This window comes from Miniopterus schreibersii, assembly GCF_964146895.1.
Source record: "Miniopterus schreibersii genome assembly, chromosome: 12".
Classification (NCBI taxonomy): domain Eukaryota; kingdom Metazoa; phylum Chordata; class Mammalia; order Chiroptera; family Miniopteridae; genus Miniopterus; species Miniopterus schreibersii.
In genome coordinates, this window is record NC_138112.1 from 72,741,869 (window position 1) to 72,763,350 (window position 21,482).

The 21,482-nt window shown below is 62.0% G+C and overlaps 1 protein-coding gene across 2 annotated transcripts in view; it reads right to left on the reverse strand.

Moving 5' to 3' along the window:
* Nucleotides 1-21,482, reverse strand: part of KCNQ1 (potassium voltage-gated channel subfamily Q member 1) — a gene marked incomplete at its 5' end in the record, with an annotated part of 258,881 nt that overhangs the window by 182,477 nt on the left and 54,922 nt on the right. For both annotated transcript variants that reach the window (XM_081154358.1, XM_081154359.1), the window contains 8 exons: nt 6,603-6,747; nt 7,536-7,658; nt 8,540-8,635; nt 9,485-9,595; nt 16,175-16,315; nt 16,752-16,848; nt 17,219-17,297; nt 17,775-17,901. In XM_081154358.1, coding sequence (XP_081010484.1) covers nt 6,603-6,747; nt 7,536-7,658; nt 8,540-8,635; nt 9,485-9,595; nt 16,175-16,315; nt 16,752-16,848; nt 17,219-17,297; nt 17,775-17,901 — 919 coding nt within the window. The remainder of the gene's footprint in view (nt 1-6,602; nt 6,748-7,535; nt 7,659-8,539; nt 8,636-9,484; nt 9,596-16,174; nt 16,316-16,751; nt 16,849-17,218; nt 17,298-17,774; nt 17,902-21,482) is intronic.

Genomic DNA, 21,482 nt, shown 5'->3' on the forward strand with positions numbered 1-21,482 from the left:
GGCAAAGATGACGTGGCCCCGAATATCGCTGCCAGGTGGAGAGGCCCAGCCCATGGGCAGATGAGACGGACGATGGCTCTGCCCACAGTGGCAGCTGGAGAGCCAGGGAGGGGGCCTGCCTGCGGGACAGCGAGGTCTGGCGCAACCCGGCAACACTCGGTGAGATGGACCATGCACCTCACCTGTGCTCCGGGCTGAACGGCATCCCCCAGGCTCCCGTGAAGCTCGGACCCCAGCAGCTCAGCACGTGGCTGTAGTGGGAGATGAGACGACCATTAACGTGGTCACTGGGGTGGCCCTCATCCAGTGTGGCTGTGACCTTATAAGAGGAGATCAGGACACACAGAGGGAAGGCCACGTGGGGACACAAGGAGAGGATAGCCATCTACACACCAAGGAGAGAGGCCTCAGGAGGAACCAGCCCTGTGACACCCTCAGACTCCAGGGACTTTCTGTTTCTTAGGCATCCCAGTCGAGTATTTTGTTGTGAGGGCTGAGCAAACTAATCGGGAAATTGTCACACACAGATGACAGCCCTGGTGCACAGGGATAAAGGGTGCAAGGGAGTAGACTCCCGGCCACAGAGCACGTCGGGGCACCGTGGGGGCTGAGGAGAGACTTAAAACTCTGAACGAATTGTCCCAGCATCCTCGAAAGGACGCCCACCATTGACACTGAAAGGGAAAGGCAAGATGCGGGAAAGCACAAGCTCCACGATCCCCCGAGTTAGGAAATCAATGCTGAGCCCCCAGTAGATCACGGACACTTAGTTCATCGTACACTAGGAGCCCTGGGAGCAACGTGAGATTGTCAACACAGCTCACAGAGGTGAGGGGACCGAGCCAACGTAGGACCGCACAAAACAGCCACAGTCTATACATCTGGAGAGTTAAATGTGTGGATATTTTAAAGTAATGTGATTTTAAGAAAGCTTAAAAAAAACACACACCACCACCAGTCCCGAGATGTGTGGAATTGGGGAGCCGGTGGCATTTGGGCTGTTTGGCAGAGGAGGGGACGGGAGGGCTGGGGCAGAAATGGAGACAGCAGAGTGCGGGCTCCACGCAGACCCTGGTGGCCGCTGCATGTCCCGACTCACTCGGTCAACACAACAGCCCTGGGAGCGGCCCTGCTAGGATCTCTGTTTCACGGATAGAGAAACTGAGGCACAGAGAAGGCAGAAGCTTGTCCAGGGTCATGCAAGAGAAGGGGCAGAGTCAGGCTTTGGCCCAGGGGCCCGGCTGGCAGGCTGTGCCCCAAACCCCTCCACAAGCCCTCCCCTGGACTCTTGAAAACACAACTGTAGAGGCAGGATTTAATCTCCCTGGTTCATGATTTGGCAGCAGGTCCATTAGATAAAAAAATAACAGTAATGAGGAAGGTTGGAGCGGATCTGAGTGATACGCCAAATAGGCATATAAACACACACGTGTATAAGCCATCTCTACATGCATTTTACCTGTGTGGGCAAATAAAAGTTGGTGTCCTGCAAATAGAGAACATAACTTCTCCACTTAGGTCCATGGACATTTACGAAAGCAAGGATTTTATTTGTGTACTTGGACACAAAGAAAATCCTCATTTTAAAGATGTCACAGGCCACATTCCGTCACTGTAAGCCTGTTAAATAAGAAATAAATCACGGCGATAAAAAGTGGACTGCTTAACAATTAGGAAAACATCTCTTAAAAGGACTCTACATCAAAGAGGAAATCAAAACACGAAATAAAGGCCGTCGAGAGAGCCATGAAAAGGAACGTATATCACAATAAGATCTATTTGTCACAGCTAACGCTGCAATCGGAGGAAAATTTATATCCTTTAGATGCCTTTTGGAAGAAAGACGTTAAATAAATGAACTATGTATCACTCTGAATTAAGTTGAAAGAAAGTATCAAGTTAGCCAGGAAGAGGGAACTCATAGATATAACTGCCCAAGCTGGGGCTACAGAAAACAAAACTAGCAAAAAAAAAAAGGTTTTTAGTGTTCTGATCAGAGAATAAATGCCTAATAAAACATAAATCTCTCATGAGCTTGGTTTAAAAAAACAACGCAAAACTATAAAGCTCGAGGAAGAAAAAAAGATGACAGATACAGAGGAACATAAAGTCAGCAAGAGAAAATGTGTTTCTGCTATGCGGCAACACTGTAGAAACCCTGGAGGAATTAAATCACAATGTATAAGTTACAAATTGTGTAAGAGAATTTTACAAATTGTATTAGAACAAAACTGCCACACAACAGCCTAAAAAGAGCTTCACGATCTCCTCAAAGCGGTGTCCCAGGCTCAGAGGGTTTTTACGGCTTCGTTCTGATATTTGACCTTTAAGGAGATGAGCCCCCGTTCTCGGGTCTGTTCCGGGGACACGGAGGGGCAGGCAGGCCCCCCTTCTGTAAACACCCCATCTGCACACACGCGAGGGCAGGTTCCTGCTCCTCCGAACCCCGGGCGCTGTTATTTCTGGGATCAGATATCAGGGGTGTCTTTCATCAGGCGGAGGGGACGGTTTCCGTTTTCATGGCTGTTTAGGAGGACACAGGACACAGGACACCCTCCCGGAGCCGACCTCCGCCGCCCGGTGGGCCGGGGGCTGGCTGCTTTTTGCTATTTGACAACTGCCCAGATCGGGGCTCTGGTAAGAGATCCCCGAGCCGACGCGCAAAGTCAGGGCAGATCTGTTTCTGGAAGGGTCGAAGGGCACCCGCGTCTTTACTTCTCGTTGGAATGGGGGCTTGTTTGTCTCCGTGGAGGTTGTTATCGATGTGTTTTTCCCACACGGGCGGCTGAGGTTCGCCCACCCATAGGGTATTATCGGATGCTTTAGTATTTAGTAATCAGATAAGTAAGAAATTCCACTGCCTTAATTTGTCTTATCATAACCGGGCTTATCAGTGTCTTTTCATCCTTAGGACTCACTGGTATTTCCTTTTCTGAGAACTGTTTTTCACATAGTTGACTCTCTCCTCCTTGTGATTTACAAGGGCCTCGTAACACGTCGATGAAATCAGCCCTGGGCCTCTGAGTAAAATCGGCCCCGCGTCTTTGAAGTGAGTGGCAACTATTTCCCCAAAACGATTTTTGGTGTTTTGTGTGTTTTTTTGTGTGTGTTTTTTTTTCTCCTTTGCTTTGCAAAACATTTTTATTTTACATATTGTTTTCGTTGAGGCAGAACTGACACGTACTAAACGGCGCTGTTTAAAGTGTGCGATCGGGTAATTTTTGACACACAATGAAACCGTCACCACTATCAAGTTAATGGACGTATCCATCACCCCAAGTTTCCTGTGTCCTTTGTATGCCTCCTCCCAAAACTGTCCCGGGCCCCCCGATCCCTAGGCAACCACCGGACTTGTCACTTTACATTAGTCTACATTTTCTGGGTTTTGTATAAATAAAATAAGACAGCCAGCATGGACTCTTTTTTTTTTTTTTTTTCTGGTCTGGCTACTTTCACTCATCATTTTGAGCCCTGGCCGGGTGGCTCAGGTGGTTGGAGCATCGCCCCTGATACGACAAAGTTGTGGGTTCGAACCCTGGTCAGGGCACGTGCAAAAATCAACCAATAAATGCATAAATACGTGGAGCAACAAATCCATCTCTCTCTTCCCCCCTTCTCTCTCAAGTCAATGAAAAATTATTATTTTGAGATTCACCCAGGCTCTTCTGTACATTAGCCATTTATTCCTTACTTTTGAGTTGTGCACCACGGTATAGATTGACTACAACTTTAAACAACGTATTCCAAAGGCGCCGGGCATTTGGGTCGTTTCCAGTTTTCATAAAACCTGCGCAGGTGTCATCCGTGCATCTGTCCTTGTTTCTCCCGGACAGACACCCGGGAAGGGCACGGCCGAGTCACGTGGCAGGTGGGGACTGAGCGTTTAAAGAAGCTGCCGGGCTGTTCCCCAGGCAGCTGCACCACGGCCTCCCCGCCCCCGCGAGCGGACGCGGGTCCTGGTTCCCCACCTCCTCGCCGGCGCCTGGCACGGTGTGACTGACGTGTGGCAAACAGGACGGCCACCAGGGTGACCCTCAAAAAGTCCGACCCAGAGACCAGAGCCGGGGGTGACATCACGCCTGAGACCAGCACCGGCAGCAGACACCAGGAGGGGCCTGGCACCCTGTCCTGTCCTGAACTCCGCCCGGGTGAGACCGCGGTGACGCAGGACGGGGTCAGAGGCGCTGCTCCCGTGTCCCTGAATCCGGGGCCTCGCGAAAGCCGGTCCTGGGCGCCCGCAGGCGCCGTGACTCAGAACCTTGAGACTGACCTCAGAGTCTGGGTCAGAAATCAATCCTCCAGGTGACGGAGGGACTTTCCAGGAAAGTGCCACCTTGGAGTGTCACTGCCTGGCCCTCTGCCCCCAGGAGTCATGGAGGCTGTTGGGGACAGCTCTGAGCGGCGACGGGGACTCCTGCCTCGGGTGACCGTGGGCCCGGTGCCCCAAGAGCCTTCTCGGCAAGCTCCCCACCAGGCTTGTGAGACCAGCCACCGGGAACTTGCGGGACAGGGAGGGGTCCCCAAGGCCAAGAATGACGCAGCAGAGGATACTGCCCGCCGGTTTAGACACCGGGTGGTCCCAGGAGTCCGCCCACCCGAGGAGCCACAGTAATCGGCTCAACGGGTCGCCCTGTACAGCAGAGGGACAGCTTCTCCTCCACCCGAGCTCACGGGACCCACAGGTTAGAGCCCCCCCAGGCCCATCCTAAGCTCACGAAGCCATGAGGAAAGAAGATGCCACAGGCAAGAGCCAGGAGAAGCTGCAGGGACAGGGAGACTTCCGAGGAGCCGTGGGTGAGGCTACGGGGCCGAGACGAGGAAATGAGCGCGTTCAAGTGACCTGAAAATTCACCGTCGTCAAGTCCGCGGAAATGCAAGCGGCTAACCAAGCAGATGAGCCGCTCGGCGAAGACGACAGACACAGAAACGACACGGCAACCGAGACAGGAAACTGGCACAACCGTTGCTAAATGCAAGAAGTCTCCACTGTCCAGCAGCAGCCACCGCGAGGGACAATTCAGAGGATTGCTAACAACAGCGAGACCCAAACACGGCAACTGCAGCCCGTGAAACGGGGGCCCGGAAGGGTCGGGAGCCTCGGACTGACCGCTGATGGCGATCGGAGCGGTAGGGGAACCACATGCTTGACCCTAATGTCACCTCCTCCAAGAAGCCCGTCCCTCAGACCCATGCGCCCTGGCCCCTTGCTGCCTCGCCCACCTTCCTCTCGGATGGTCAGGGGCCCCGCCACCTCCAGGCTAACACTCCTGTTTGCGCCCCCAGAAGTGCCCCTGGAGGTTCAGATAGAGGCCTGGGCCTGGCTTGGCGGTTGGACCCAGCAAGGCTGTGGCGCCCCACCCATGGGAGCTGGGACCATGGGCCTTTCCCGGTGATGGCATCACCTGGACTGGCACCCTTTCTCCCACTTCAGGGCTGTCCACGGCCCTGACCCGTACCCCCCCGGGGGCCTGCTAACCGCTCAGGCTCCAGAAGCTCAGGACCTCTGGGCCGGGCTGACGTCGAGCTGGAGAAAGAGAACCGGCTCGGTGCCCAGCTCTGCACACAAGGCGCGGGCCTCTCGGGGCCCTCGCGTCTCATCAGCATTCCACGGACGCGCCGTGAGCCGGGTAACTCCAGCCGCTGAATGGCCACGGTGCTGGCCACTCTGCGCTCAGCGAATGGCGAGGATGCCTCGCTCCACGCCCAACCTGCCATTAGCATTCGCAGAAAGGCCCCCATCTGCCTCGCAACAATGGTCCTGCCCTGAATCGAAGCTGCGGGGACACCGGGCATCGGCTGGCACAATTGTCCTTTGTGCCCACTCCAGGGGCGGGTGGGAGCACGTCCCAGGGCTCAGCAGTGACGTGGCCAGGCCTGAGCACATCCAGGCAGCATGGAGGAGGCCACGGGTAGCCTGGTGCCCTGCTCCTCCTGCCTACCATCTCCCCGAGAGGACGCCCACGCACCCCCAAGCACAGCAGCCACGGCCCCCTCCCAGGACGCTCTCCGCCTCCTGCCCAGGGACGGTCGCCAGGTGCAGAGGACACACAGGGGGTCCGCTGCCCACGAACCAAGTGCTCGGCGGGACAGGCCCCTGCAGGGGTTAGGAACAAGGTGAGCTTGTCACCCTCTGCCACGCTCAGGACAGCGACACCGTCCGCACAGCCACCCGTCAGCCAGAACTCTGGCGGGTTCCTGGACACGGTCCGTGGGGGGAGGTGGGCCTGGGAACGCAGCAGAGTGAAGCACCCGGCGCCCGCTCCCCCCGGGAGGGCTCAGCGGGCGTGGGCTGCCTCCTTTCAGCAAACTCGGGACACCAGCCACAGCAAGACCGGGGCAGGGCCTGGCGCCCAGCAGCCCAGGGTCCAGAACAGAACAGGAGGGTCCCTCGGGGGGGGGGGGTCAGGCCTCCTGGGGGACATGCCTTCCAGCCCCGGGTGGAAGGAGCAACAGGACTCTAGCAGGCAGAAGCGAGGCCAGCGGAGCCAGCACAGGGCCGTGGGACACCTGAGGCCCCCCCAGAGGACAGCAAGCGCCCGGGGGAGGCGTGGGCAGCCGGCCCCCGGGCCCGCCTGAGCCCCGCCCGTGCGGACCCTGCTCACCAGAACCGTCGTAGCTGTCCACCGAGAAGTGGTCCAGCCTCCGCTCCTCCGAGACGGGGTCGTAGGTGATGTGGGGGACGGTGAGCATCTTCTCGCCCGGACTCACCCCGTTGTCTTTGTCCAGTTTGAACTTTTTTTTCTTTACCTAAAAAAAACCAGACAATAAATTGGTGGCTCGTGTGCGTCTTCCGCCGGCCCCAGAACACCCGAGCCCGCCTGCTGGTCCTGCGGGGAGCGGGCTCAGGGGCCGAACGCCAGCACCCCACACACAGAGGTTGGGCTGCCCCGGGGTGCCATGGCCAGGGGACGGGGGGACAGACGGATGTACAAGAGCCCAGCAGGGCAGGGGTGATGAGGGCTGGGGCCCCAGGAGGTTCAAGCACGTGAGGGGGATCTACCGGGGCCAGCAAAGGCCCCCTGGAACACGTGACCCGGAGGAACAGGCCACGCGGGAATGTGGGCGATGGTTCTGGCCGAGGGAACAGCGGGTGCAAAGGATCGAGATGGAGCTGGAAACAGAGGTGGGTCCCTCCAGAAAAGACGTGGGCAAGGGCCCTGCCACCCTGCACTCCCCACCCCAGCCAAACCACGGGACTCTTGCCCAAAGCCTCCTGAAATCTCACTGTGACCTCAGCCCCTCTGCCCAGCTGGGATGCCCCCAGCTCAGAAAGCCCGACACCAGGGCCCCCTCAAGAGACTTCTCCCCACAGCCAGCCATCCACCCATCCTGGGGACCGTTTTCTGGGCCACCTGGCCATGGCCTTGAGTCTGGGGACACAGGGATGACAGAGCCCAGCATGGGGTAAACACCCTCAACGCTCAGAATAGTGCTAATGCCCTAAAACACCAGAGTCAAGTCCCAGCCAGAAGGGGACCCGCACAGCCTCCCTGCCCACTAACAAGTGGCCCCGTCCTGGGCAGGGGGGCTGTTACCATGGCAGACTTCTTGGGCTTGGGGCTGGGGGAGAGCAGAGCGTGGCCCCGGGCTGGCTTCCGCACGTAGATTTTCCAGGTGGCCGAGTCAGGGTTCTCGGCGGCATAGCACCTCCATGCCGTCTGGAACCAGGAGAGAGAGGTTGTCACCTGCCAAGCCACCCGGCGAGGCCTTGTTCGAAAGCTGCAGCCCATCGATCCTGCCCGTGCCCCCTCCAACCCCAGCAGGACAGCAGGGCATCCTGTGTGCCAGCCCCCAGGCTCAAGCCTGCCCCTCAGCTCCCAGAGCCCTACCCAGGCAGCCTGGCTCAGCCCCTCCCTGTGACGGGCCCCTCACCCCACGCGCAGAGCACATGCCCACCTCTGGAACCTTCCTTTCCCCACTTCTCCCAGGCTCTGCCTCCTCCGAAGGGGGTGAGATGGGTGAGGGGGTGAGGGGAGCGAGGGGGGCAAGGGGTTGACCTGCTTGGGTCCCCACCAGGCAATCAGGGGCCTCCACCAGGTGACCCAGAGCTGCAGGGTCTGCCCGGGGTAGGGGACCCTTCCTTCTTCCTCCCAGACTTGCTCCCACTCAGAGCGAGGGGGTGGCCTCAGGAGGGAAAAGACAGTCAGGAGGAGGTGAACCACGGCCGGCCCTGCAGGTGGCGGCGAGGGGCCACAGAACTGAGGGGCTGGGCCACCTCCTAGGCCCCAGCCAGCCGGCAGGCTGTGACCGCCCACGGGGCCTCGTGGGGCCTGGGTGGAAGGAGGTGGAGGGTGACAGGTGCCCGCCCTGTCGGTGTTGCCCAGAGCATCCCCGGAGCAGCAGGCACGGGAGGCGAGCACGGCCACGCCGTGGAACGTGGCCCATCCACACTCTGGAGGCTCCGCTGAGAAAGTCCTGTGAGCTTTATGGCCCAGATCAGCTTGGGGCCAGGAGCAGGTCCCCACAGCCCGAATGGACCCTCGCTGTGTGGCCACAGTGGGAAACGACAACGACAAGGCCGCCAGGCAGGCGCCGTCACCTGGATGAGCGAGGCCGCCGCGGGGATCTGCCGGTTGAAATGCTTTTGCCGCTGCTTCTGCTGGACCTTCAGGGCGAACCCGGAGCCCAGGATCCCCTGGCGAGAGACAGAACCCCGCTCACACAGCCGCAGGGCTCGGGAGGGGGGGACGGGTGGGCACGGGGCTCACGTGGTGCCCAGGCCCCACACGTGAAGCCAGCGCCTCTGGCCAGCCCGCCTGGCAGAAGGTGGCCCCGTCCAAGGAGGGTCTCGGCTGAACCCAGGGCGGCTGATGGGAGGGACCAGCTCATCGAGTAGCGAGCTCCCCGCCCACAGAGGGGACCCAGTCCTACAGACGTGCGCACACACATGCACGCAATGCCGTACCACGGCCTGACCTGTACTCACCCCGCACAGTGTACACAACAACACACAAAATGCGTGTACACTATGCACACACAGCACATGGGTGCAGACAGAACACGCAAACCCGTGTGCACACAAGCATGTGAAAATACACACTACATGTACACCCGTGTGACACGTGTACACATACAATACACATCCAAGACGTGCACACACAGCACTGGTGTATCTCACACACACACGCAGTGAACCAGGACATCTACCCCACAGGGGCTGTGGTCTCTGGGAAGGACACAGGTCAAAGCCCCTCTCAGGCCACAGCACGGGCCATGTGCTCCCTCACCCGGCACTCATGTGGCAGCTGCTATTGGGGCTCACCCTACCCCTCGGGGACCAAATAAGCCACCTGCACCCCTGTGTGCTGGGCGAGGCCCCCTCCAGGCTGCCTCTGCACTTGTCACCAACAACCCCGCTGGGCCCCCGGCCAGCGAGCGGGGCTCCGCGTTGCCCGCCTCAGTGAGTGGCCGGCTCCCGGGGACCTGCCCGCCCCGGAGCCCAGGGGGGGCCGGTGAGCGCGGAGACGAGACACGGAGCACCTACCGCCGGGAGCGCAAAGAAGGAGATGGCGAACACGGAGAAGCAAGAGGCGATGGTCTTCCCGACCCACGTCTGGGGCACCTTGTCCCCGTAGCCGATGGTGGTGACCGTGACCTGCGAGAGAAAGGACAGCGGTCAGCAGTCGGGGCCCCAGGCGCCTGTGCAGCCTGACCCACCACCACCCATGACCCGCCACCCTGCAAGCAAAGGCCGGGTGGTCTCATCCGCAAGATGGGGTCCCCCAACTGCACGCTGCCATGGAGGCCAGATCACTGGGGTGGGCGCAGGGGCCAGGCGCCCACGGAAAACAGGGCCGCGTGGACACGTAGGCCAGGAGGCCGCCCCTCGGGAAGACCAGGGCCTGGCATCCGCCTCCCGCCTCCCGCCTGCCCCATCCCGGAGGAGGCTGCCACCCAGGCCACCGGCGTCGCTGTGCACGGGCCCCCCGGAGGCTGGTCCGCGACAGCCGGACGGGGGAGACACGCCACTTCCTGCCGCCACCACGGCACCACATGTTTCTTCTGCCCTTTTTTTTCCCCCAGAGAAGCAGACGTAGCTCAACCCTCCTCCTGGTGGGGGGCCAACAGTCCTGGGCGGTGGTGTGACAATGGGGACCAGGCTGCCCCCACCCCAGGGGGCATCTGCTGCCATGTGAGGTTCTCCCTGAGGTCTCCCGCTGCAGAAACTCTGGAGCCCACCCTGGCTGGGCTGGCAGCTCAGGCCCCACGTCCCTGGCCCCCAGCTGCCCCCCGGATCTGGGCCATGGGCTGTTTTTGGGTGTTCCAGGGGCCAGATTGAGCCTGGCAAGGGGACCTAGGATGCCCCGAGTCACAGCCATCCTGTCGGCACAGGTACTCACACCCACACACAGGGACAGTGGGCATGGTGGGGTGGCCCTGAGTGTTCGTGTGGCTCCAGGGCCCATGAGAGATCGTCCTGGCCGGCCTTGTTGCCCCGTGGACTCGCCAGCCTGGTCCTGGGCAGCCAGCCTCTCCCCTGGGGGACACCAGGCCAGGCCAGAGAGAGAAGCCTCCACAGGCCCGGAAGGTTTGCAGGGAGCCTCCCTTGGATCCCCTGTCCCGTGAGCCCTGTGCTGAACCGCCACTGCCCAGACCTGTCAGTGGTGGTCACGTGGCACACACGTATAAGCAGAGCACACCCACACGCACACGCACACACGCACAAGCACGGCAAGGTGGCACAGAGGGACTGCCGTCATGTGGAGCCTGACACCCTCGGGGTCACTCAGACCCAACAACTCACACCACAGGGTGGAACCAGACCACCCTGGGGCCCCAGGCAAGGCTGACGGCCGGCTGGCAAATAGGGGAGCCCTGGGGGAATCCAGAGCCCCCTTGTCGGCAGCGCGTCCTCCCGGAGGGCCTGCGCCCCACGTGTGCCGCCTGGGCCGCAGCTGCGTCTGCAGAGGGCCGGGCACTGGGAGCAAAGGCAGATCTGGGGCTGCAAATGGGCGGGGCGTCCAGACACTGCCCAGGCCTCTCTGGGAAATAGAGACTTTTTCATAAGGTTCCCTTATTTATGTAAACATATATTACTAACATATATTATAATAAACATCTGCTTTTTTAATGAATTAATGTGGGAACATTAAAAAACTTCTCAGTTTTCTAATGTGCTAAGTATCCATAGATCTAATCCATAAAAAGCACATGCTCTCCGGGGTCTTTGACAGTTAAGAGTATAAAGCTCCTGACAAGGGCCTCATGGGAGGGTGACCCCTGAGGCCAGGCAGTGGGGGAGGCCGGCGAGGCACCCATGCCCGGGGGACAAAGTGTAAGGGGCGCCAGAAAACTCAGGAAACACTTTAAAAACTAACATGTAATGCAACCCTTTAAATTATCAAAATTAATGACGGACATTAATGTAGGTGGGGAAGGAAGGGCCACTGGAGGGCTCTGGGGGCAGAGTGAGCGGGGTGGCAGGCAAGGGTGCCTGAGACCATCTCCCGCAGCACACAGAGCCCCGGGGGGTCCCCGTCCAGGTCCCGCGTGGGCCTGGGCCGGGCCCCCGCCATCGGGAAGGTGCGGGGCCCGCCCGCCGGCTGGCCAGCACAGGTTGGGGCGCCCCGGCCAGGTGCCCCCGCCCCCACAGGGAGAGCCCACGCCCAGAGCCGGGGGTGGCCGGGCCCTCAGACCCTGTCACAGACCCTCTTTGTCAAGTTAACGACGCCCTCCCAGCTCTCTGAGGAAGTGGCCCATCCCCACCGCGCTGTTTGTTTTTCCTGAGTTCGCAGACACAGGCAGCTCAGGAATGGGCCGTTTTATAGCCGCTGTGCTCGGAACTTGCCCCTGACCAGGGCGAGCTAGGATGCGGGTCGGCACGTCCGCGGCCCACAGCCCCGGGAGGGGGGGACAGGACGCGGCATCGCAGCCTCGCCGGGCGCCGGGCCCCTCGCACGCAGCCCCACGGACACGGCAGGCCCGCCACGGGCCCACGGCACCTTCCGTGTCCTCCCAGGGCCTGTGTCTTCACTCGCATTTCGAAGGACGGGGCACTAGAGAACCTTCCAGTCCCCCCCCTTCAGTCTCCCCCCCTGCAAACATGCTCTGTCCCGAGAAGCTGGGGCAGGTACCAGTGTCGTCTCTCCCTCAGAAAGCAGCATCCCGGAGCCACCTCCACGGGAACTGGAGGCCGGGCCAGAAACCTTGACCTCACTGGGCAGGAGGTCAGCCCCCAACGGCCACCACCACAGGCCGGACGCATCTGGAAATATCCCGGCCGTCTTCCCAGGGAGGAGGGGTGGCCAAGAGCAGGACACTTAGAGGTTCCCACGGGTGGCACCTCCATCTGACAAACTCGCTCCGAGGCCCTTAGTGAGGGACCGTGTTACAGAGGGGGAAACTGAGGCCGGGGGCAGTCACTGTGCCAGTGGTGCCACTGCTGGTAGGAGACTGAACCTGCAGGACTGAGGCCCCCAGACCCCCCCCCCCCCCACTCCACACCGGGACACCAGAAAAGCAGGCAGCCAAGCTGAGGCAAGAGGCTGCCCCGTCACAGCCCAGACCTCGCCCGGCCTCCAGCCCACGGGCCAGCTGAGCACCAGCCAGACCGGGACAGGACACTTGAAGTGCTGAGAGGGGCCTGAGCAGGGGCCACCCTTACAACACCACAGTTAGGGGGGTGGAGACTTCATTGCTGGGTGCCTGGCACCCCAGGCTTTCTGCGTGCTCCCTGACTTCACTCTCCAACAACCCACGGAAATAGATACTCATTTTATACCCATTTTACAGATGGGAGGGAGTGGTGGGTAAGCTGCCCAGGGCCACAGAGCTGGTCAGTGGGAGAGCTGGGATGCCACCCCACATCCGGCTCCAGTCTGAGCTCCCGACCTCTGTCACCACACCGCTTCCTGTCTCCCCGTGTTTCCTGATGCTGACCACGCTTCTTTCCTCAGGCCGAGGCTGGAAAGTTCTCACCCTCCTGACATGAGCTGGAGAAAATCAGTCCTTCACCAGGCCTGCTAAGTCCATATAAGAACTACACCCCCAGGTGTCAGCCAGTGGGCAGTAGATGGACCTGCCTTATAGACTCCTACTCATCCTACAAAGCCCAGCTGAAAAGGCCCTTTCTTGGGGAGGGCTCTCTGGCTAGGCTCCCGGAATCCACAGTTACCTCTCACTAGATGGTCTATAGGCACAGGGCTGTGAGGGGGCCAGCAGCAGCCTGGGGTCCTGCGGACCCTAAACAGTGCTCCCAGCTTCTCAAGGAGCTCCTGGCAGAGGAGGAGCCCTGAGGGGGTGGGGTCTGAGTGTTGGGCAGGGGGACCTGGCTGCCACCCCTGGGACCATGGGGCCTCAGTTTCCCCAGCTTCAGATGAGGTCTTGACACTGGCCCCACCCAGGGCTTGCATGTGAGTGTCTAGGAGGCTCCGTCCAAACCCAGGCGCCCACTAGGCCCCCAGACCCCTGACCTCACTCTGCCCGGAGGCGATGCAACCTGCGAAGCCAGGGCCCTCTGGGGCCGAGGCGAGGGAGAGTGTGAGTGAACAGGAGTCTGACTATTTTACATGGTGGCTGAGGTGCGGGGACGAATCTAAATTTAGATTCGGGGTAAACAGAAGCCCGGCAGCCTCTGATCTCAGAGACCCCGGGGCACGAGACAGAGGAGCCCGTGTTTGTCAGGGCCGGTCTCCTTCGATCCAACTTTCATACACACACATGCATTTTGTTCCAAGGGCAAAGAAAAAAGTTTTAAATACTCCCCAACACCCAGCGGCCAGGCGCGGGGCACCAACGTGGGGGAGCAGGGCTCTCTCACACCAGAGGCGGCAGCCCTCCCGGGTGGGGGGACAGGAGACACCCAGCCACTGAGTGGGCACCGTCGCTGCAGTGTGGAAACTGAGGCTCGGTGAGGGGAGTCCGGCCAGGACACCCGCCGGCTGAGCTGAATAGTGTTGCTCCCCCTGAAATGTGTGTCCCCCCCAAACCCTCAGCACATGAGCTTACTTGGAAATAGGGCCTTTGTCACGGTGATTAAGGGAAGGGTTACCCAGGTTGGCCCTAAACCCAATGACAAGTCTCCTCGTAAGAGACAGAAGATGTGGCCTCAAGCCCAGGACCGCCCGGAGCCCCCCGAAGCTGGAGGAGGCAGGAAGGACCCTCCCCAGAGCCTTCCGAGGGAGGCTGCAACACTTTGATCTCAGACTTCTGGTCTCCAGAGCTGGGAGAGCAGGCATGTCTGCTGTTTAAGACCCCAGGCTGGGGCTCTGGTGACAGCCCCAGGAGACAAATACACCCACCGTCCCAGATGCCACGGCCGAACCGCCTATTAGCGCTAGCTCATTCATTCATTCATTCATTCATGTGGCAGACACTGGCTGGGCCGAGAGGCGGAGGGCACCTGGGCCACCCCACGGCACTTACGGCCCGTGGGGCACATGAGCGTCCGCACACGCAGCTTCCCGAGGGACTTCCCGGCTGGCTCTCCCAGGAAATGCAGCGGTCGGCCCTCCCCGCGGCCCAGCACCCTGATGCCCGGTGTTGGGTCTATCTATCCCTTCGTCTCTGAGACGCCGATCTGGCTCCTGGGTGGCCCCAGCATGCAGGTCAGAAATGGCCGGGCCTGTGGCCTACGGCCTGTGGCCCTGTCAGGGGCGCGGTGGCCTCACCAGCCGTTAGGGAGAAGCCCCTTGTCTCCCGGGGCTGGGCAGGGGAGGGGTGCTTGCGCCCGGGGTGGGTGAGCGGAGCGGGCTGCAGGAAACTGATCCGGGGCAACTGCCCGGCCGCAGATGCGCACTGGCTGAGGGCCCCGCCAGGCCGCCGGCTTCGGTTTCTGCAGCTCTGTTTGTCCGAGACGCGCCAGGAACACAGCCCATAACTCACGCCGCGGGGGCCGCCGGACAGCTGCAGGGGCAGCCGCCGCGATGAATGGGAGCGTTTGCCCCAGGGCCCGGGTGTCGGGGGCCCAGGGCAGCCCAGGGCCCGGCACGAACAATGGCCAGGCCAGGGCCCATGGTGGCCGAGGCCGGAGCTGCAGCTGACGGCGAGGGCCAGGGCACCGGTGCCAAGCCGGGCACAAAGGGGCCGTTTTCCCGGCTGGCGGGCGGATGTTTGCACAGGTGTGGGAGTGGGCGCACCGCCCTGCCGAGGGCGGGGGCCGGGGAGCCTCGCTGCCCGCAGCTCCAGGAGCGGCAGGGAAGGTGGGGGGCGGCCTGGAGGAGGCCGGGAGGCCGGGCGCCGCTTATCGGCTGAGCTTCCACATTCGCCCACAGCCTCCTAGTCCCCTGGGGATCCTTCTGCCCCTCACCAGGACTTGCCCCTCTGCCCACCACAGGCAAGCTCTCCCTTCTGGGGCTGCCACCAGGGCCTGCGGGGCACAGACACATGGGAGGGAGGGCGGGCGGGCAGACAGGGCCCGGAGCTGGGGCTTTCTCCACCCGGGGAGCTGGGTCAGCACATCCCTGCCCTCGCTGAGCAGCCTGGCACGTTGGAAGCTTCCAGAAAACATACTGACTCGACCAATGTCAGGAGCCCTCCCTGCGAGCCTGGCCTCCAAGCGGCAAAAGCATGTGCCTGCCCAGAACCACAGAGCGGGTCCCCCGCCCGGAGAAGCTGGGGTGGGCCACCCTTCTGGAGGAGGGTGGGGAGTCCTGGAGAGAGGGAGGCCTCCTGTCTTGGAAGGAGAGACAAGCCGGGGCCTGGCACAGCCCCTGCCCCCTGCCCAGTTCCCCTGGACCCTGTGCTGTCCCCAAGGCCTGGCCCACCTCTTGCAGGCTGCCGCCCTCTCCTCTCTCTGGCCCGAGCAGGCCTGGATCTCCGCCCCCCGCCCAGCTCAAAGGGGCTCCCCCTCGGCCACTCGCCTCCTGCAGCTCCGATGGGCACCTGTGTGGCTCGCGCCACTGCTCCAGGCTGCTCTACACCTTCCCGGGCCACGGGTTCTACGCAGCCCCAGAGACCTGTGCGCCACGGGGAAGGTGGGCGCGTGGGAAACCCGGCCCGCACCCCGCTCTCCCCACAGCGAGTGCCCTGCTGGCCTCGCGCCCCCAGCTCTGCGCAGACAGGGTTTCCCACGCCGGGCTTGGAGTCCCCGCCAGCGAGGCATAAAGTCTCGGGAAAGCAGAGCCCGCGGACCCACAGGGCGGCGTCCTGCCCCCTCCTCGGCCCAGGCCCAGACCCGGGGACAGTGGCCGCGTGGCCTCCGAACAGGACAGCGCCCCCCGAAGGCCCCACGTACCACTCCCCACCACAGGGCGTCCGCATAGCTGCCAAACTCGACGCGTCCAGCCTCGTTCACGGCGTCCTTCTCGGCCAGGTACACGAAGTAAGAAGAGAAGATCAGGCCCAGGAAGCCAATGTACAGGGTGGTGATCAGCTCCTGGGGGAGGGCAGGTCGGGGGGGGGGTCAGCGGGGGTCAGCGGGGGGTCGGTGGGCAGGTGAGTGGGCAGGGCAGTGCGCAGGGTGCCCCGGCCGGCCAACTGCCAATCCCCGCCAGGCAGGTGCCAGCCTTCGCCTGGGCAGACAGTCTGGGCGGGTAGGGGCTCCACCGACCACCCAGCTCCCTCCTCACAGAACCGAGGCGAGAGGAACGGGCTTCCTCGCCTTCCCAGGGCTGTTCTTGGCCCGGTTTTAAGTTCGGAGCCTCTGGGACCTTTTTCCATATCGTGTGCCTGTCCTTTTATTTGCCCAACACTCCCCTGTCCCCAGCTCCAAGGATCGTGGGCATGGCATCAGACTGGCAAGCTGGGACGCCAGTGCTGGGGGCCACTGCCCTCCCCGGCCCCTCCGTGCCCCTGGCCCTGCCCAGCCCCACCTGGCGGTGGATGAAGACCACGGAGCCCAGCAGCCTCCAGGTGCCGCCCTGGCGGTCCACATGCAGCATCCGCAGGATCTGCAGGAAGCGGATGCCCCTGCAAAGGAGAGGCTGTGTCCCCATCGGGCGCGTCCCCACTGGACACACCTGTAGCCCTCGGTGCCTCCCTGGACCCCGGCCGTGAGCCCTCCCACTCACCGCGTGCACCCCCCGGCCCCCGACCCCCTCCTCAAGCATGGGGCAGGCCCGCATGTCCCTCACTCCCTGTCTCTAGGCCACCTTCAGTCAGATCACCCCAGTTTACAGGTGAGCAGACTGAGGTCCCTGGTGGTTAGGTCACAGCCTGAGTCCAGGAAGCAAGCGAGAGCTCGTGCTGGGTCCGGAACCCTGACTCTGCTCAGCTCGGGCCCCGAGTCCCATCCCCAGGCCCCTGCACGCTGCCCACAGCTCCGGGGAGCCCAGCATACCTGATGGCCGAGGTGGCAAACACCTGCCCTTTGGATCCCACGCAGAGGACAACCATGGAGGCCACAACCACGATGAGGTCTGGGAGGCAGCGGATGTCCACCGTCACCAGCCAGGCAGCTGGCTCAGCGGAAAGAGCCTGGCGGTGGGACGGGACAGGGCCCCACAAAAGGACACAGGGAACCTCGGATGGGAGCCCCGGCCCCCCGTCTCAGGCACCTGTAGAACCCACCCAACCCCATCTCCCATCCCCGGCCCAAGGGCGCTGAGGGTGGCAGACACCCATGCTGTGTCCAGCTCCCCCAAAACCCTGTCCTGGGAGCAGCATCTAAGGCAGGGAACCGGGCGCTGAGGCTAGCTCTTGCCCTGGAGGACCTGGAAGGGCACCCCACTGGCCTTGGGGTCCTCCCTGTCACAGGTAAAGCAGCCTGGGGGTCTTGCAGTCCTCGGGGACTCTGCCTCGGGGTGCTGGCGATGGGTGGGGTTCTTCCCTGCCAGAGCCGCCCTCCCCAGGGCGCAGGTGGCCAGTGCTCCCTGGGAACCTCAGACAAGACTCACCGATGATGGAAATGGGCTTCCGGGCGAAGCGCAGCCGCCCCCAGATGCCCACGTACTTGCTGCGGCAGCCGGCTGACCAGAGGCGGACCACGTACTCTGTCCCGAAGAACACGACCAGGACAATCTCCTATGGGCAGAGGACCGTGAGCTCACCTCGAGACTGGGCTCTGCCCCGGACCCGCCACGCCGACGGGCAGTCCCTGCACTGGGAGCCTCAGCCATGGTACACCCAACAGCAACTGGCCTGTGTCCCGGTCCGCTGGGGGGGGCGGGCTCCCCGGAGTGCCCACCTGGCCGTGCCCCAGCCCAGGTCCACCGGCGGCGGATGCCCGGCGAGGCCCGCTGCTCCCAGACCAGGGCCCTTCCGGCCCAGGGGACGTGCACCCCCGGGCTCGGGAGCGGCTCTGGGTCTGGTGCCCTCGCCTGGCCCAAGAAACGTGCCACCCTGTGCATGGCAGGTGTCTCCAGTCAGTGATCATTTAAAGCGTGGAGCCCCAAAGCTCAGGCCGTGCACCCCAACTTGGGGTTTAGAGGGTGTCCATCCTTGTGGGACTGTCACTCCTTCCCCGTCACAGCCGCCAGGATGCAGTGTCCAGGGTCACCTGGCAGCCTTCACAGGGCTCAAGTGACACAGCCGCTCAGACGGGGAAATGGGCCACAGCGGGGACAGTGGGGACAGTGGAGTGGGGCCAGAGGGCTTCACTGACACTGTCCCGAAAGGAGGGGCACGGACAACGTTGGCTGTGACGGGTCGCTCGGGAGACCCCTGCCATCGCCACAGGCCAGTCTGTAGTCGGGGGACGTGGTGGGAAGCTGGAGGGCCGAGGGCTAGCATCTGGATTACAGTGGACGGATGCACAGCGGACATACAGACGGATGGAGGGATGAAGGGAGGGAGGGGTGGGTGGAAAGACCAGCGAAGACAGGCGGTGTAACATCAAATTCAAAAGGAAGGTGCCGTACGCCGGGAAAACGGGACAACCGGGAAGAAACGGGCAAATTCCTAGAAACACAAAATCAACCAAGACTAGGCCACAAAGAAGCAGGAAATCTGAACGTGCTGAAGCCAGCAAGGAGCCTGAGCCAGGAATCAAAGCCTCCCGGCGAAGGAGAGCCCCGGACCCGAGGCTTCACGGGTGGATCTCCCCAAACACTTAGGGACCACACACCAGTCGTCCGCACACTTTCCCCAAAAACTAAGAGGAGGGAACAGCTTCCAGCTCGTTCTAGGAGGCCAGCAGCGCCCTGAGACCAAAGCCAAGCAGAGGAGCCACAGGGAAAAAGAAAACCACACACACACACACAAAACAAAACACAAAACACGGATGCAAAACATCTCCACTAAAACCCAGGCAAGGGAGTTCCGCAGCACACGGAGCCGATTACGCAGTGACCAAGGGGACTCGTTCTTGGAATGCAAGGACGGTTCCGCACATGAGGGGCCGTCGCTACATCACGCCAGCGAATGAAGGAAAGAAACGCACGTGACCTCAACCGGCTCGGAGAAGGCATCTGACACAGCCCCACACCCTTTGGGGGGAGAAGCACCCCACGCACCGGGAAGGGAAGGGAAGAACTGCCCCCGTGTCACAGGAGTCGCGAGAAAAACCCACGTCCAACCTCAGGTCAGCGGGAAAACGTGGGCGCTTTCCCCGTAAGGTCGGGGGCAAGGCGGGGGCGCCCACTCTCACCGCACCTGTTAAACAGGGTCCCAGCCGTTCTCGCGGGTCGGGGGGGCGGGGAGGGTGAGAAATGAAAAGCAACCCGGGCAGGAGGCGGCAAAGCAACACCGGCTCCGCGCAGGTGGCCTGAACCTATCCGTGAAAAAGCCTGACGCGCTCACAAAGCGCCGTTCGGGCGCAATAAGCGGGGCGGGCCGAGCAGGCTTCAAAGTCCACACGTGAAAAGCGGCTGCGTTCCTGGGCCGGTTGCATTGTTTCCACGAACAATGGACAATCCGAAAGGAAGCTGCAAACGCGGCCCTGTTTACACCAGCATCAAAGGCCACTGAAAACTGCGCGTTAGGCTGGCGGCCGCGGGAACACGCCGCCTGGGGCAGTGAGAGGAGCCGACTGAATGGGGCCGCGTCCCACGCGGGCGGGAGGAGCTGCGCTGCGGCTCGGAGGCCGCCACGGCTCAACGCGAGCCGCGGGCTCGGCGCCGTCCCTGCCTCTCAGGCTCCTGGGGACGTGTTTTGCAGAAATAGGAAAAGGCCACCTGATATTTTTATGGACTCTCAGGGGACTCTGAGCAGCCCAAACAAGACACGGTCCATCCACACAATGGAATATCGCTCGGCCTTAAAGAGGAAGGAAACCCTGACACAGGCTACGCTGTGGAAGGACCTGGAGGACATTGTGCTCCATAAAATGAGCCGGGCAGGGGTCAGCCGCCTGCAGCTGGCTCCGGCCTGCCCTCCCCCGGGAGCCTGGCCCGGGCAGGGGCTCCTGTTCCCATGGGTGAGCGTGGCAGGCCCAGTTCCCATGCCCGGGTCTGCCCTGGACACTGGCGCTGGACACCGGGCTGGCGCTCACGTGCCGTTCATGGGGACGGAACAGCACGTCTGCCGCCCGGCTTGTGTCTGGGGCCTGCCCGGTGTGGGAACGCCGACGCCTTCCTTTTGCAAAAATGTTCTTGCTTGTAACGGGGACCGGGGACCGTGGAGATGGTGGTGGGACAAGTGGCATGGACTCTGTGGCGTCGTGGTGGGCACTGGTCCCTCCTCTCTCCTCAGCCCCTGAGCGGCGTCCACCCTGTGGGCACTTGACATGGATACACTGAAGGAAGGAAGGAAAGGAGGAAGGAGGGAAGGGACAGACGGGCCGCCACCCGGCCGGCCAGGGCTCCCCGGTAGCAGGGACTCGGCCTCCTTCATCTGTTTCCCGAGAATCTTCCACAACAGGAATGAGGAGAGTCTCCCTGTGTCCCGCACACCGTGGGGCTGGTCATTCCCTTAGCAGGACGTTTTTCTTATTTCAACGCATTTTTAAATCACTAAATACCTCCTTCAGCTGCGTCCTAAGCAGGTCTGAAGCGCGGCAGGCAGCGCGGGCGAGCCCCTAAAGGAGTAACCGTGAGGAATCTCCGCGGACGGCTGCGTGACCCCCGATTTATCCTGGCCTCATGCTCCCGGGGACCCCGGCTGGGCGCTCAGCTGCCCCTGCCCTGCGGGGTGGCCGCTGAGACGCAGGGTCCCCTCCGGAGGGTGAGGTGTAGGAATAATTTCAAACAATGCTAATCCCCAAATCCTGTTTGGGTCTGGAATGCGGAGCAGACCGGCTGGCTGCCGGGCTCACCGTGTCTAAGGGGCCCAGGCCCGGGGCTCTCGACGTGGCCGCTGGCAGGCTGGGCCGGGCGGGAAGGAGGCCGGGCTGCTCGGAGACCAGGCGACCTCCATCCGCCCAGGTGCTGCCGGGCAGGCCGTCCCACGTGGCCAAGGCCACGCCGACCCCCCAGGGGCTCCCTGCGGCCCAGGCACTCCTGGGGCAGATATCCCGGCCAGTGCAGCCATCGCCACCTCTCAGAGCCACCTGTCCCCTGGCCTGGGCCTGGGAGGGCGGGACAGGCTCACAGGAGCGGCCTTGCTGCAGGGGCCCTGACTGGGCTTGACCGTCTGTTGGTAGACACTGGAGGCCTGCAAGTGGGCTGACCCCCCACCCATCTCATGGTGCCACCCCTCATCAGGGAACAACACTCCTGGGCCAAAGC